The sequence below is a fragment of the Sabethes cyaneus genome, chromosome 1, assembly GCF_943734655.1.
Source record: "Sabethes cyaneus chromosome 1, idSabCyanKW18_F2, whole genome shotgun sequence".
In the NCBI taxonomy this organism is placed as follows: Eukaryota; Metazoa; Arthropoda; class Insecta; order Diptera; family Culicidae; genus Sabethes; species Sabethes cyaneus.
In genome coordinates this window covers 97014536-97032582 of record NC_071353.1, presented here as the reverse complement: position 1 = coordinate 97032582, position 18047 = coordinate 97014536, and the positions used below count along the sequence as shown (strand labels likewise).

Genomic DNA, 18047 nt, shown 5'->3' with positions numbered 1-18047 from the left:
GTCATCCCAAATGTATGCAATGCGGTTTATCCTAGGTTTTTCTTTCTCTTTCCTGCATACGCGTTGGATCTGCTCGATTGGAATGACACTGACAAATAATTATCATTCCAATTTTGACATTGTCGCCACTCTGTATATAGTCACTCTAATAGCGAAGGCCGAAGACCTGCGAAGACCACAAAAATATCAACAACTTCATCTCTCATCTACGTCTGTCAAGTCAACAGGATTTTTTTTTATAAAAGTCGGCTTTTATGAAAAAGTAGTTTTTTTTTCTTAATAACTGTACTGGCTCACTGGCTACATCAAAAAAGTAAGTGAAATTTCAAGCACACCTCAATTGCAAATAAATCTAAAGAAAACTTATGTAGACATTGTAAAGCCTTTGACCAATCTCGAAATTTTAGATTTAAAATTGCTTGGATGTTCAATTTATACAACTCGGCTAAAAGCATTTTTAATATTGACCGGGCGGAAACATTTAAAACCATCCCCGTTGTGCGTAAAATGGCAGGAGCAACTTTGGCGGTGGTAGTAGAGAAGTTAAACGATTTTGCACCTGAGAATCTGGCTGAAAAGTGGGATAATGTAGGCTTGTTAATCGAACCTTACACTAAAAGGTAAGTCCTAGTGTGATGAGCGTTTTCAATTAAATACCCCCTCAACAAACCACATGGGAGGGTATAAGGGGTCATCCAGATACCACCTGGACCGAAAAATACCAATTGTCAATCCCTCCCTGTTTGTCCGTGGACACTGGACGTGGACAATTTTTTTCTTATGTAAAATTTAGCAAAACAGAAATGTATGGTGCTAAATTTTGTTTTCGACTTGATTTATGCTTACTTTACTACTTACTTTAGCAACCGAGAGCCGGGGTGGCTCTTGCCGTATCAAGAATTCCTCTCCATTGTACTCGGTCCTGGGCTACTCGTATCCTATTCGTTGCGCGTCTCGACACACACAAGTCGATTTCAACCTGGTCGGCCATCTAGCACGTTGGGCCCCTCTATTCCTGCTGCCGGTAGGGTTTTTGAAGAGAACGGATTTCACTGCACAGTCGTTCGGCATCCTTGCGACTTGGCCGGCCCACCGTAGTCTACCAACTTTCGCCAGGGGTGAATCGCATATCAGTCCCATATGTATTTTTTGTAATTTTGAGTTTAATCGCTAAACAGTATTAGCACAGACAAACAGACGAGACACTCGCATTAATTCCATCGTCCATTCAAAAACAACTTATTTTTCAAAAAAGTATGTTTCGCAACATGGCCACACCGCGGCGCTTCGAGTTTTCAGTATAAAACCATACAAGTGTAAAAAGCCTTTAGAATGAAACCCTGCAAATGCAAGCTACTCCGTAACATGCATAACAGAGGGTGCTAGTGTGCAAGCAAAATGTGTAGGACGATGGTTTTTAAAGGATTTTCTTCTATGTGTCATGTCAGTTCGTCAGTGGTATTAGTTATCATTGTTCTTTAGGTTGTAAGAAAAAAATAGCTAGTTTCATTTCAAAAAATATCAGGTCAGTTTGTCCCATCTTAAAAGTAATCGCATATCAGTCCCACAGCGGTGGCCGCAGGAAGAAGATATAATATATCCCATACTTTAAAGCTCAAATGAATGATAATACAATTTTATCAGAGGTGGGCACCGCTAACCGAAATTTTAGCTTCGCTAACAGCTAGTCCGCTAATTCAAAACGTTAGCTTCGATAACCGCTAACCGCTAAAGTAACCAAAAATTTAGCGGAAGCTAAAGCTAACCGCTAACCGCTAAATTGTGTGGTAGCGCAAATTTGGCAATACTGTGATAAGCGCCAATTTTGGCAAAAACGGAAATGTTCGTTGCGAAAGTCTAAGATAAAGTATATATCTGGAAAAATCATGAAAAAAATCACAGGCGCTCATAAAAAATGTTTTGAAGAACATTCTCACATTGAAAATAGAACAGATAGAAAATATTTTCAAGAGACAGGCTATGGTTTTTTGATTATTCTTTGCAGTTTTCTATCACTGTGGAACATTTTGTAAAAGATTTTTCCAAATAATATTTTATCCGGATTGTCAATGATGAAATTTGCCAATGAGTCAATGGCCACATTTGTAAATGAATGACACAAGTACAGGAACAAGAAACAATAAAAAACATTTTAGAAATTTTCCATAAGATAGAGTTTTTCAAAGTTTGCTTTGGAGCTCCGCAGCCATAGCCAATTTTGTGAAAAACTTTTTTCCAGGCGTACAAAACTTTACGAAGTCTTGAGATTCGACTCAAATCTGTGCGATAATATTGATAGATAATAGTTCAATAGCAGAATTAAAAAAAAATTTTCATATTCCTCAGCAATTTTCCTCCTGCTAAAAAAAGTTAGCGGTTTATTTAGCGGTACATAAATTTAGCGGAAGCTAACGCTAACGCTAACGGTTTTAAAAATTAGCGAAACCGCTAACCGCTAACCAAAATGTTAGCTGAGCTAATTAGCTGTTAGCGGATTAGCGGAAATGTGCCCACCTCTGAATTTTATCAACATATTTACTCATATTTACTCTTATTATAGATGAAATGTTAGCAAACATCACAGATCGTTCATCAAAAATGCGTTCCCTAGTTTTGTTCTGGTAATTCAATCCAAAATTGTTTTTTTAGTTTCTACTTATAGTATAATGAGCAAGACGCCGTTTTTTCGCCTTATCCAACTTCCTAATTTCTTTTCTAGTACGCTTTCTGGTTGGTTTTGACGATGTCTGGACATGTTTGTTTTAAAAAAGCTGCCATCCGAATCATAATCCAATCCCAAAGATTCGTCGATATTTTCTTCTGCTACAACACTTGCACCAGTTTTCTCAATTCACCATTTTTTCAATTTCACCGGCTGAAACTGATGAATTGTCAAAACATGACCAAAACTTGTCAATTATTGTTTCGCGACATGAAAACCGTTCAAAATCATTCGTGTCAAAACCAACACAATCTTCATCGGAACTATCATCGTAAGCATAACACGCTCTAAGAAAACTTAACGAGGACATTTTTCAGGAGTTATTAAAACTTTTAAATAAACAACACTTTAAGGCGGAACCGAAAGTGGCTAACGTTATTGTGTTAGTGCGACAAACACTGTACTGTACATCTCATGTGTTCGTTAAAAACCTAAACGTTTATTTGAATATTGCATTAGTATTAGTAATATATGTCAAATAGCGGAGCTTGCAAACATAAACAGCTGATCCGCAGCCAACCGCACTGACTACAAACATCCCGAAAAAGGGTTTGTTTTCTTTATCGAGGCATTCCGATTCAATCAAAATTAACAGCAGCAACTGAATAATGCGTAGGATCACTAGGATGTTTAATTAATCCGCTTGCATCGGATTGCGTTTTGTTTGTTTATTTCACTCTAAGCTCATCGATGCGGCGAAAGTTGAAAGCTCTTTAAAAGCTCATTGATGTGACGAAAGTTTGATACTGTGTTGCTGCTTTTTCGGAAATCGCTAGTTCAACGAAATATGTGCGTAACCAAATATCTATTAACTAATTCCAAATTATACATTGGTCGCTTTTATGAACACGTAATAATCGATATATTCAGTTAAATTTATTTTCCATTAGCAATTATGTTTTGCTGAGCGTTTATTAATACACAGCAGATCGATAAATTGAATTACAAGTTTTAGGGCATTATAACAGCGCTGGAAGCACTGATTACGTGGCGAAAGCGTGCTCTGCCAATACAGATGCATTTTTAAGGCGCAAAACAATACATGCTTCGAATGGTAGCCATTTATCCAGCCATCTTTGAGCCACTTTCGGTTTCCCCTTAAGCGAAACAATCAACTTTGACAGTTACACCGTAACCCGGTTTCTAGGTCATAGCGGGACTGATGCAATTATTTTGCAGTCTGTCATGCAAAATAAAGGCATATCAGTCCCATTGTTGTTTTTTTATACAAAAATATTATAATTTTATTGTATAGTACTACAAAAGTATTAAAAACATTGTAATACATATTCTGGAGTCTAGTTAATAACGATATGTCATGCGATATTTTTCTTATCTTGATAAACATGATCATAGCTGTCATCACTGTTTTCTTCGATTGATGAATTTCCATATGGGACTGATATGCGATTCACGGCAGTACGATGGGAATCTCTTCAAGCAGTGCCTTTTGCCTGTAGTTGGAAAAATCTGGCCATCTGTACAGCAGGGTAAAATATCTGTGCAAATATCTTTCCAATACAAAACAATAAGAGTGAAAGAGACGGAGAGTCGTTTTGCTGAGTATTTCCGTTTCTTTCGCTCTCATGTAAAAGTTCAAAAATCTGTTTAATCTGTGTAATTGGCGAAATGTCCATGTCCATGTCCTCCGTAAGCAAAGTTAATGTCTCAAGTCCGTAGAGGAATACCGGTCTGATTAGCGTTTTGTACATAGTAAGCTTTGTGCGACGGCGTATGGTCCCAGATCGAAGCATCTTGCAGAGGGAAAAGTAGCCTCGATTTCTAGCTTGAATGCGTCGTTGGATCTCTTTACTTGTATTATTGTCGGCGGTGACTATTAGATCCCACATATACAAACTCATCAACCACTTCCAGTTCATCACCATCAATAGTCACTATCCGTGGGAGGCAAACATTGCTTTCTCTGGAGCCTCTTCCTACCATATATTTGGTTTTCGACGCATTGATTTGTAACCCTATCCTCCTAGCCTCCGTTTTTAGTCTGGTGTAGATTGCCTCCGCCGTCATAAGGTTTCTAGTAATGATGTCGATGTCGAGGTCGTCTGCGAAGGCTAGGAGTTGGTTACTCTTGCTGAAAATCGTTCCTCTCGTTTCGATGCCCATTCGCTGCACCACACCTTCATATTGAATAACATACAGGACAGTCCATCCCCTAGCCGCAACCCTCTGTGCGATTCGAAACGACTCGACAGTGTCCCCGAAACGCGCACGTAACACATCACTCGCTTTGATCAGCCGCGTCAGTTTGTCCGGAACACCGTATTCGTGCTTATCTGCCATAGCTGTTCTCGTTCAACTGTGTCGTATGCTGCCCTGAAATCCACGAGAATATGTGTTTTACTCTCGACATTTCTGGAGGATTTGTCGGAGAGTAAAAATTTGATCCGTAGTAGCACGGGCTCCCATAAAGCCCGCCTGATACTACCCTACGAATTCTCTTGATACTGGGGATAGACGACGCAACAAAATCTGGGACAGCACCTTACAGGTGGCGTTAACCAACGTGATGCCGCGGTAATTATAGCAATCTAGTCGGTCGCCCTTTTTGTAGATGGGAAAGACTACACCTTCCATCCACTTCTCCGGTAGTTTCTCCTCCTCCCAAATCCTATAAATTATCCAATGCAGTGCGGTTGCTAGCGGTTCTTAACCATTTTCATAGAGCTCTGCCGGGAGTCGGTCCTTTCCGGCGGCTCTATTATTCTTCAGCAGACAAATTTCTCGCCGGATCTCTTCGAGATCGGGAGCCGACACACTGTTATCGTTTGTAGGCACTCCATGGTTAATTTCCATTACGTCTCCTGCTGCTATGTCGCCGTTGAGGTGCTCATTGATATTCTGCTTCCGCCTGTCGATCACCTCGCGTTCGTTTGGCGTCCTCGCGTCAGGTTTAAGTGTGTAGCCCTTACGAGTTTGGTTCACTTTCTCGTAAAACTTGCGCGTATCATTAGCACGGAATAGTTTTTCCAGCTCCTCACGATCTCTGTCCTCCTTCTGGTGCTTTTTTCTCCTCAGGATCGTGGTAAAATCATTCCGCGCTCGTCGATACTTGGCCAAATTTTCTCTCGTGGATATGCTTAGATAATTTTTCCAAGCTCTCTTCCTCTCTATCGCTTGTTGGCATTCCCCGTCAAACCGCAGTAGTAGCCTCGTTGACGGCCGAGCTCCATCCGTTTTCGAGGGTCGAAGCATCTAGCTCCACAGAAGAAGGCAGAGTTTCATCCAGCACGCGCACAGTTTTCGGCAACTGGCGGGCATTTTAGGTGCCGAATGTTTAACCGAGGGCGGCTTTGTCACGAGGTATAAATCGTCGATAGTTTTGATCGCACGTGTGCTGCTACTAGGTAATGGCTCGAGTGAATATCTGCACCCTGTAGTGAGCGTACGTTGGTAATGTTCGAGAAAAACCGGCCCTCGATGAGAATATGGTCGATTTGATACGAAGTTCGTTGGTCAGGTGATCTCCAGGTGGCTTTTTTTTTTGGTAGATTATAGTCACTTTAACACTTTTAGGTCATTCGTGACTTCTGCGGGGATGGGATTTGATCCCGGATCGTCGGCGTAAGAGGCGTGAATGCTAACCACTACACCGGGACTGACCCAGAGGTGGCTTTGTGGATGTGGATCTTTGTGGGGAAAGAAAGTGCTTCTGACCACCAAGCCTCGGGAAGCTGTAAAGTTGATGCATCGCTGGCCGTTATCGTTCGTGTCGGTGTGCAGGTTATGGGTCCCGATCGCCGGTCTATACATTGCTTCTCGCCGACCTGGGCGTTCATATCCCCGATGACGATCCTGATGTCCCGTCGTGAGCAGCTGTCGTACGTTGCCTCTAGCTGCGCATAGAACGTTCCTTCTCGTCGTCGGGTCTACCTTCGTGTGGACAATGCACGTTTATGATTTATGCAGTATTTATTAAAAACCCGAATTAATCCACCTAGCGGTGTGACCTAGCCTTTCTACTGCAACAATAGTTATTTCTTAATTTTTCAGTAACATCTATAATTAAGTTGACTATGTTTTCAAATATCAGTTACTTATTCTTTAAAATCCTTATTAAACAGTAAAGTCCGTACTGCGTAAGTGTAATTTGATTTACTTTATCAACACCCAGTAAACCATTTGGTTTGTATATCTCGATTGCAACTGAGATATACGAAATCATATCTGAACGAAAAAGTTATTCAACGCCATATAAGAACATATATGTACCAAAGTGGAGGCGCTATACGTGCGAACATTTTGACAATTATTTGTAATTCTATTTTGCGTAGTTTTTATAACACGCAACTAAATACTCCTGAATATATGATTAAGATATAATCAAATATTGTAATCGTCTATACTGCTTTATAATTCACAGTCATGAATTGTATATGAAGACACGCACGACTGCAAAACAACTTATTGTTCACTTCGATTTGACATACTCTAATCATTATACAATTCCAATGTGAAATTGACATGAAAACGATTTAATGTGAACTTTCTATTACGATTTTGTGTTATCTGGGCACCTTATTTAGTTTATAATATTTACGATAAATTGATAGAACCATAAATGCAAATACAAAGGATAATTTTTGCTTGACTTGAATAAATATACATACATAGAAAATTAGAAATTAACCCTCTAACGAGCCCTACTGACGGTCTTAACTTTTGGGCTTTAGAGCTACATAAGAAGCTATTTTTGAATTGACAATATGAAAAATATGTTCATCACAAATTTCTTGATATTTTGATATTAATATCACAGCATTCTAACCATGCGTCTTAAAGACGCATCCAAGACTTATCATCTTTCAAAAACAAATATTCAGAAAAATTACGAAAAAAATTATTGCGCAAATATTTTCGTTTTCACCTTTGAAGATAAAGGATATCTAGAAGAAAATGATTGACCTCAAAATTTTACTGATTTAAATAATAGCGTTTTTGTTTTATAACTTGGGTTTATTCCAACCGACCACTGAATAAACAAACATTTTCACGAGCATAAACAAACGTTTTCGGGTTGTCAGTGTACTGCTTATTGCGAGGTTCAAACTGTGAAAAATCTCAGTGCGAACCAGTCGTTTAAAAAGTACAACCCAGAGTTCAACCTGAGTGAAAAAAACAAACGTTTTGACAGCCGTTCGATTGGAACTAGAGCGAACCTAGATTGGACCTTAGCAAAAACAAAATCGGTATAAAAAGGCACTACTAATATTTTATAAAATTTTTGTCCTTCCAATGTTTGACAACCAAAAAAAAAGTTTAATCACGAAAAAAAATTAAGCGTTTTATGCATTTTTACTTAAAGTTTAATCGTTTAATCAAATCTATTCTTACTTTTCATATAAACGTTATTATTTTCCATGCGAAAACCTGCCAAATAAGAGAAATTTTTTCGCCGATTTTCGGAAATTACATTTTCTGAACTTCCAATTCTGTTTCGTACTAGCAGCGTAAACATTCCATACACTTTCGAGTTCTTTAAGTTGTAAAGCTCACAGACAATTGATTTTTAACAAAAACTTTTTACTCAAGTGCAAAAATTTGTTTGCCCCCAGATTTTTTAAGCCAATTTTGAAGGGGGGCTGACAAAAACTTTACAAATAATTTGCAATGGCCTAACTGACTAGGGCATTAGATATGGTAAACGAAAATGAGAAATTAGACTTTTTCTTAATTGGCGCTTCTCCAGATAATTATTTTTTCATGAAAATCAAAACTTGAGTTTCCTTTGAATATACTTTCATCGTATATCAAAGAAATAGTGCAAAAGCAGTGCCATAAACATGCATGAGGATGGGAAATATCGTTTGTCATTTTCGATGGCATGAGTGGGCCCATATTTATTTATTGAAACATGTTACATGACCTAAGACTTGTGCCTTTTAAGGTGTTACTAATGATAGCAAATCGTACATAATTACAGTCAGTTCACAATCATGGGTCACACACAATTGTGGGTCATTTTAGCTCCGTTTAAATATCACCTAATAATTGATCAAATTATTAATACTACTTATGAGTAACAATTTTATCAATGAATTAGTTTAATATTCAAGCATTAATCGGCCGATAAAACTAAAATGATCCACAATTGTGTGTGACCCATGATAGTGAACTGACTGTAATAGCAACCTTTGCTTCCAACTGTTCATACATAAATATTTTCTAAGCCCTAGCATCTATTAATTGGAAAAAGCAGCTATTGATACACAAAATTTATTTGAAATTTATATAAATTTAAAAGGAACAAGACACAACACGTATAATTCTTACAAAATTAACACACACACACACACACACACACACACACACACACACACACGCACACACACACACACACACACACACACACACACACACACACCACCTGCGACGTAGTTGCGACACACAGGACAAGAATAAAACCGAATGTCGCACGTCGATTATTACGGTTTACAACTGCAACAACAATATTTTCATATAAGGCAGTTCCACGCGAAATAGGTAAGTGACAAAATTTGAACCTTTCTGATTTAGATGAAACTTAACAAACGTATTTGGTAGGAGGAAATATGCACCTTCCATAGGTTTTGGCGCCATTTTGATTCAAGGCTCATTTTTAAAAAGGGCGTATTTTCATGTGTATTATGTTTGAAAGATTGTATCTCGGAAACTATCGATTTTTCAAAAATTATGTCTAAGCAAAAGTTGTAGAAAATTGATTTTTGAACATGAAAAAAATATTTTACCAATTTTTCAAAAATTTAAAAATAAAATTTAATATCAAGATATAAATACGCCCTTTTTAAAAATGAGACTTGAATCAAAATGGCGCCAAAACTTGTGGAAGGTGCATTACTACAGAGACTGTTACCGTAGAGTTACCTTTATTTATGATGGTACTCTCCGTTTTGTTTCAAAATTTGGCGGATTTTGAGTGTCTCGGCGCCTCTGTAATCTATAGTCTCTGTAAGGTGCATATTTCCTCCTATTAAACACATTTGTAAAGTTTCTTCCAAATCAAAGAGATTCATTTCTGGTTACAAATACAATTTTTTTTGACGATTTGGCGTGGAACTGCTCTATAGTAGAACGGCAAAAAGCTTACGTGAAATAGGGTTGCGGAAATCTGGGTTTTTCATTGGATATTCTGTCAAATTTCCGCAGCGTATGCATGTAAGCAGGGCTGTCATTCGCTTACACTATGCGCCCAATTTTCTAATCTTTTGCGTTGTCGCACAAAGAGACACAGAGCGATTCGGCAACACACTTCAACAACTAATATGCACACAGCATACGAGCGAAATCAAATTGAGAGCGAACGACAGTACTCAGTGAAAATCGCCCAGTGAGTGATCATGTCAACAACACTTGGCGTTGCTGTTTACCACACTACGTGCGGAATTAACGCAAAAAGTTTTGTTTTGTATTTAGAGTAGGGCGGGGCATGAGTGCGATGTTTGAAGTTGTCATCAATTTTCGCGAGATATAAAGAAGGACAACAACAAAATATATTTTATAGTGATGCAGCTACTCAATGTCTTTACATTCAACTATAAGTCATCTGGAACAATAGTGTTATTGAAAATAAATTCTTCATTCTTCTGATCAAGTGCCGATTCGCACTTTTACCCCACCAGCGGGGCAAAAATGCGAATAGGGTTACCAACGTATTTTGGATCCCTTCAGCAGCTGTACATAATTTGGACACTTGCAGCAAAATCAAATGGAAGTGTCCAAATTATGTACAGCTGCTGATGGGGTCCAAAATAGGTTGGTTACCCTACCGCGGGGCAAAAGTGCGAAGCTCGAATCCATGAAATTAGCACAGCAGTAGCTAACAAAACCATATTATCTTCAACCTGCGGTATGTTTCGGTAAGGAATACTCTCAATTTACACCTTTGCTGTTTTGCGCTGGTGTATTGCAGCCTCCGACAGATCGAAACTTTCCCAAACGTTTGTTTTTTGTTTCATCAGCGGAAAAACATTGTTTTCCTTCGACCAACATCTGTAGAGTACAGTTTTCTGCAGATCTTCCATTTCTAGTATCTGTAATATAGTGCCATAAGCTGTATATAATTAGCTATATATTTTTGCCTCGTCCATGAATCGCAATTTTGCCCCGTCCGTGAATCGCACTTTTACCTCGTTAGGCGCTTGACGGGGTTTGATTAAATTAATATATTAATAAAATATATTTTGTAAACTCTTCACCGTATTTTCAAAACAGATATGCGAGTGATGTAAAACACTGCTACAAATTTTCAACAAGTAATATCCTCCTGTTGATACCGTATTACCCGTATAACCCGCATAACAAAAAAATACATCAAAACCGCCCTAAAATAACATTTGCACATAACTCAGCAACTATGCTTCGTAAGCAACCAAAGTTTACGTTAGATTCAAGCTGTCAAAATAGTCACCCATTAATGCCAATGTAGTCAATTTACTCGGAATCTGCACCGATATATCATTAAATCGCACTTTTACCCCTCCTTACTCTATAACAAAGGTAAAAATGTAATTTCACCCACATTTATTCCTAGTTGTTTTACGCACAAATAGAAATTTCATTTTGTTTCAAACTGATATTTATGATTGAAATGAAATTATTTATTGTTATATTGTTACTCAATTTGATAATACTTTACTTTTAACTCAAAACTGTTATTTTCTTGATTCAAATAGAGTTTCGTTTGCGTTTTGAAACAAAAATATATTTAGGTTGTTATAAAAATTTCGTTTTAAACAAATTGAAATTTTTTCGCTCCGTGATAGAAACGAAACCTCTCCCCGAACAACTCCGTTTAGAATCACGGCTATAAAGCTGACAAACGAACAGCGTCGCGCGCAGTACCTTACAAGTCGCAAGGGCTTGCATAGTGTCGTCGTCCCGTCAGTAAACTGAGCTAGATTCTCGATCCAAGAATCGAACTTTTACCCCGTCAGGAAATCGAACTTTTGCCCCGCTAGGCGCTTGACGGGGTTTGATTAAATTATGGAAAAGCGAAATAGATTTTGGAAATTCTCACCGCAATTTCAAGAGAGATATCTGAGTGATGTAAAACGCTGCTACAATTTGTCAACAAGCAATATCCTTTTGTTGATATTGTATTTGCCGTACAACGAAATATTACATCAAAACCGTTCTAAAATAACATTTACCAATAACTCAGCAACTATGCTTCGTAAACAACAAATGTTAATGATAGATTTAAGCTGTCAAAGTACTCACCCATCCATGCCAATGTTGTCAATTTACTCGATATGCGCACTGATAAATCATTAAATCGCACTTTTACCCTCATCGCACTTTTACCCCTCCTTACTCTACATATTTGCTGCCCTTTTGAAAGAGGAAATAAACGCCGCACTGAACAATTTATATGGTCTATATTAAGTTAGTGCGGATCAGGTGACGCAACAGTAAAAAAAAAAAATTTTTCAAACACCCCGCTTCAATTGCCCCAGCGCACGGTGTTTATTGGTGTACGATCCATCCGCGCAGATATCGGCTCTGGGTGTGGTAAAGGTAAAGTACGCAGCAAATTTATCACATTGCGTATGCGGCTTCGTTTTCTTGGTGCACCTAAAACACGAAAGAGCGTACTGAGCAAAAGAGACGCAGAAGGGAATTATTGGGAGAACACACACCGCATGGCGAGTTTCGTGTTGTGCGAGAATTTGTGTCTATCGGTCTGGGCTGCGGTTTATGCCACTCCCGCATGCAAGGTGCCTCCCAGTTGGCCTCGAGGTATGATGCTGGCCTAATAACTCAGGCGTCGTATGACATTCAGCCAGTCAGTCAGTCTCGGCTTGGAGAGCTGTTTGAATCAATAGGATCGTAGCAACTGGACCTACCCCTGCAATTGTCCTGTACTTTAATAGCTGTCTGCGTGTGCGGCGTAAACGTTAAATGCTATGTTGCTCATACTGTTTCGCATGGTTGACTTCTCCCTCGATTCGCAACATTGCTAATATGTATAATTAATTCAATATTTCTATGTTTTATATAAACTTGCCCACGTGGTCTTTTCTATACCCCCTCCCCCACTTTCTGTGGATAAACGTGGACATTTTCATGCCCCCACCTCCCTCTAAATTGTCCACGTGGTATATGGATGGCCCCTAAGACAATTTTTATCTCGATATAAGACAAATTCCTTCTATGGTTTTCAATGATACTAGAGCCAAAGTTCATTCTAAAAGTAGCGACATGAATAACATGAATAATCCTGAAAATTGTATAAAATGATAGTTGAACCAAAAATAAGCAGCTCAAAAAAAAACGTATTCAAACTCACAACACAGGGTCAAATTAGCGACCGCTAGTGCAAAAATTTTGTGAAAATATGTTTCATATAAGATAATTTCAATATAAGACGTTTCGTTTCGTTTTTATTTGTTAACGGAGACTTTAAATCTAAAGATTCATTCGTCTCCGGGATATAAGACAACTTTTTGTTTTATATCGAGGTATCACTGTATTGATAAGCTCAAAATTAGACTCCATTTATTCCAACGGATTTCGATTTTCTTTATTTACAGGAACATCAGTAAAATTTTATTAACGAATGATCTTACAGAGAACGTTATGAGCGAAGCATTGGCTAGAAGTTCCGACATGATTATTTCGTATCATCCGCCAATTTTTGCACCGCTGAAAAGAATTACGCAAAAATCATGGAAAGAACGGATAGTTTCGATTTGCCTAGAAAATAAAATTGCTCTATATTCACCACATACTAGTTGGGATAGCGTTACGAATGGAGTAAATGACTGGCTAGCATCAGCTCTGCCTCTTGCCAGCGCGCAACCCGTTTTAGAAAATTTATCTAATCCATCATTTGGTGCCGGAAGAATATGTGTTGTTCAAGGTGAAATAACATTAGGCGCTGCAGTTGATCGCATTAAAGCATATACTAAACTAAAGGACATAAAATTAGCAATCGCTGTCAACCGAAACATCGAGTCCCCAATTCGTACATTTGCCGTTTGCGCCGGGTCTGGCATAAATGTGCTTAAAGGAGTAAAGGCAGATTTATATATTACAGGTTATTTGCTACTTGCATTCAGGTTGAATAATATCTATTACTAATCTATGAATTACAGGTGAAATGTTTCATCATGATGTGTTGGATGCAAATCATCAAAACATCCATGTGATTTTACTGAATCATAGCAATTCAGAACGAGGATACCTACCGATATTTCGACAGATTCTGCTTAATATGCTGAAAGAATATCAGGGAATTCAGATTGATTTATCCGAACAGGATATCGATCCATTGCAGACTTATTGATTTCCGGTGTACCACTGGTAACACTCGCAGTATGATCCTGAACAAATGCGTCAGCAGCAGCCGTACAATCAGCAACAGCTGCAGCAGTCGCAATTGCTCAGCGGTTGCGGTGTCACTTCCGGAGTCAGTAACCCCGGTCTTCTCCCCTCAGTCGCAATTACCAATCAACGACAGACCAAACAGAAGCGAGTTGTTTGTAGCAACAAGAAGCGAAAATCTAAATAAGTTAATACTATTTCGACGAAACAAGCGAAAAGATTAATTTGTTGTAAATAAAGCAGTACGTTCAGCTATTGTTCGACGTAATCTATTTTGTGTGTAAGTTCAACATCTAAACATAAATCCATAGTACTAGAGTAAAACGAATAAGCTTAGCTGTTTTTGTAATTGAATAATTAGCATATCGTTACTTAAAATCAACAGTGTGTAGCGTTAAGTGAATATTGCGAGTTTTTTTCCTCGGTCGAACATGTAGTAAATATTCCAAAATGTGTATTCTCGGGTACTTTTTCATTTCGACGTATCTGCAAATGAGAGATTCTCTTCGTGTCTCCTCCCTTCCGCGGTTTACGGCGATGCAATACTAATGCATTTTGACACATCAGCTTTGCCAAATGTTTTGACAATTTTCTTTTCAATGTATTAGTATCGCCGTAAAAAGCGGAAGAGAGGAGACACGAAGAGAATCTCTCATTTGCAAATACGTCGAACTGAAAAAGTACCCGAGTATTGACGACTAGTAAAGGCCCGCGCAGCATTGGTACTTTACGGTTGCGTTTGCGTTAACCTGACAGTTCTCCCATACAATTTGACAGATTATCTGTCAGATCTACGCAAACGCTACCATAAAGTACTAATTCTGCGCGGGCCTTAAGTGTGGATATCGCTGCGGAGATGTTTATTGCGACACTTAAAAAAATTCCAAGCAGATTACATCAGAAAAGAGTATGAGAATACAACTCGGTATGATTTCACAGCGTGCTCGAAACATTTATATGATTTCCAATATAGGGTAAGGATGGGCAAGACGGATCACCTAAGGGAAGCATTCGATGCGTTTCTCAACACATTCAATTTTAACCCACTTAACATTTACTTAGATAGAGTCACTTATAATCTCTTCCGAAAGAAAGAACAAATTCGATTTTTCCATGATTCAAAATTTTTTTGTGAGCACATTTAAAAGACTTGTTATTTTGAGCTCTCAAAAAAGTACGAGGCAAGGCCAAAGTACGTGGCAGGACCAAATTGCGAGCCAAAAAAGGTTGCCTAACAAAGAGCGAAATTTAATATCAAAAACCTTTGTAAATTGTTTACAGAAACAAACATTATTTATTGTTACTGCAGCAAAAAGGGCTTAAATATTGCAAAATTAACAACAAAACAAACAAAACGAAACAAAATAAAAATTAGTTATATTAGACAAATAGTAAAATATCAGAAAACAAACCTTTGATACAGTGTTGTTCTCATTCGGAAATCGCTAGTGCAACTACGTATTTATTGACAAATTCCCCTAATTCCAGATTACAACACTTTCTAGTTATGTCTGTGTTGGTGCTTGAAAATGAGGCAAACAACAACAGTAAACAAAAGAGATGCATTCCTTTGTCACCAAGGTACAGAATGAATTTCTTCTTCCGCTGGGTTAAATGCGAAATTTTAAAAATATGTGCTTGAATTTGAAACAGGATGAAAAATTTGACAAAATACGTGCTTTTCTGTGGCAAACGGAGCAACACACAACTAATAGATCATTACACGGGACCTCCTAACCACACTTTTTTGACAGCACTTGGTGGTTTGTTTACATGGTGTTAAAGTTTGAATTGAGTTTTCTATCTTTGTCCGGCAGATAATGATCAAAAATTATAGTTTTTATTTAAGAGAAAGCGCCTTACATGCATTTTAAAGCAACTGATGCAGTAATCCTTGTCACATCCAGCAGTTTCGATTTGAAATTTCGTGAAGGATTACTGCATCAGTTTCTGTAAAATACATGTAAGGCACTTTCTCTTGAATAAGAACTATAAATTTTTATCATTATCTGCCGGACAAAAATAGAAAACTCAATTCAAAATTTAACACCATGTAAACAAACCACCAAGTGCTGTCAAAAATGTGTGGTTAGGAGCTCCCGTGTAATGATCTATAATCGCTATTTTTCGGTTTGTTCCTCCAGCACCAGCTGTACCGCCAACATGAGGCAAACATCATATACACTTGTCGATTTTATCGACACGTAATGATAGATATGATCAGTTAATTCCATTTTCAATAAGCAATTATATTTTGCTGAACGTTTGTTGACATATAGCGAATCGATAAATGGAATGACAAGTTTTAGGAAATTATAACAGCGCTGGAAGCACTAACTACGTGGCGAAAACGTGCTCTGCCAATACAGCTGCATTTTTAAGCCATCAAACGGATAGCCATTCAAGCCACTTTCGGTTTCCTATTAAGTCTGCTTCGTATCGTTTCGTTTATTTCATGTGTCTCGTGGTCGTGAGAAATGCAGAGATTTTACATTTAAATTTTTCTATCGAAAACAGATAAAATATAATTTCCGAGTTATGACGATTATAAAAGATAAATACTTAAAGTACTATATGAAAAAAAAAATGTTGGCTTGGATTGAGAAGCCTTTCAGGTTAATGCAACTGATCTATCTTGCCATGTGACCCGTCTTGCTCCATCTTACTCTCATAATAAACAATATCGCATTTTCAAATAGTGATTGTGTGCAGGAGAAATATCGTAGTAAAGCGATCATTTGTTTGTCAAGTAAACTTGGTAATCTAACAGCATGCAAACATAACATGATTTAAATAAAAGGTAAGACGGATATACATATGGTATTACTACTATGTATTATGATTGTATGTGAGAAGCCACCATTATTTTAAAAACTTACCAGAACAGTCAACTTTTTAGTGAAAGACTTTCATTAATTGGGTTGAGTTGTCAAATTCGGGACTTGTCTAAGGGTTGTTTTGTCGAAATCGTCGTAAAATTTATGCGTAGGTATATGGTGAAGCAGCATTTAATCTCTTTCGGTTATTGAAGTTTATTACTGTTTTGTTTAGCAAGTAAATAGTAGATTTTTATATAACTGTAAATATATTGGCATTTTTGATTATTTCCGTTTTCGATTGCAGCACAGAGGGCAGTTAGAGCCAAGTCTGTCTAAAGCTGAGAGAAGGTGTTTGTGATAATGATGAAAGAATTTATGCGGAAAACACTAGCGCCATGAGTGATGCCGAGTTAATGAGGACGAAGAAGAAATAACAGACCTTGACTCTTCCCAGACCCGCTATAATTGTATAAGCAATAGCATTGAATGTAGTTATCTCGAACTTCTACTTTCTCTTGTTTATCCTGCATGGGTCAGTCTTGTTCAATCCCGTATCAGTATTTAATTGCGGCCTTTATCACGGCTTCACGCCGTCCTCTTCAACATCTTCACCAATAAGTAATCTCTCGTTGCCCTCCACGGCAACATTAGGGTCGCTGGGAGAAGCAACATCAGAAATCAGACAACAACAAAAAGAGAATGATTGTCAACATGTTGATTGCAATTTTTAAGTTGATAAGATCAGGTGGATGCTATGTCTTCCCATATCATATGCTACCATTAACTGACTACTCACTAGAATGGACGCTCTCACCTCTCCAAGCAAAGCAAAGCCATGGGTTTATACCGTCTTTAGACATTACCCTTCTTTATCGACAGACTTCGCAGCCGGCTGTTAGAGTACAGGAAAATTACGAGGCCAGTGCAACAATCCTACTGACTCTAACTAGCAAGCACCGCCTAGCCGAGATTCGAACATACGACGACTGGCTTGTTAGACCAGCATCGTACCTCGAAGCTAGCTGGGCGGTCTCACCTCTCCAACTACCCATGTCATCATGGTCGGCAACCCAGCGCCGTTCAACTACCTATGCTCCTTAACCCATTTCCTCACAGCACGCAAAATAGTCATTCGCGGTTTAAAATCAAGTATAAGATCATAA

General features: G+C 38.2%; 1 protein-coding gene across 1 annotated transcript; it reads left to right on the top strand.

The window, feature by feature from the left end:
- The first annotated feature begins 220 nt into the window (after positions 1 to 220).
- LOC128734737 (NIF3-like protein 1) lies at positions 221 to 16870 on the top strand. The gene is made up of 4 exons (XM_053829072.1): positions 221 to 313; positions 408 to 620; positions 13273 to 13778; positions 13837 to 16870. Exons 2-4 carry the CDS (start codon positions 424 to 426, stop codon positions 14025 to 14027), a joined length of 894 nt encoding a protein of 297 aa, XP_053685047.1. The 5' UTR covers positions 221 to 313; positions 408 to 423; the 3' UTR covers positions 14028 to 16870.
- Positions 16871 to 18047: the final 1177 nt, after the last annotated feature.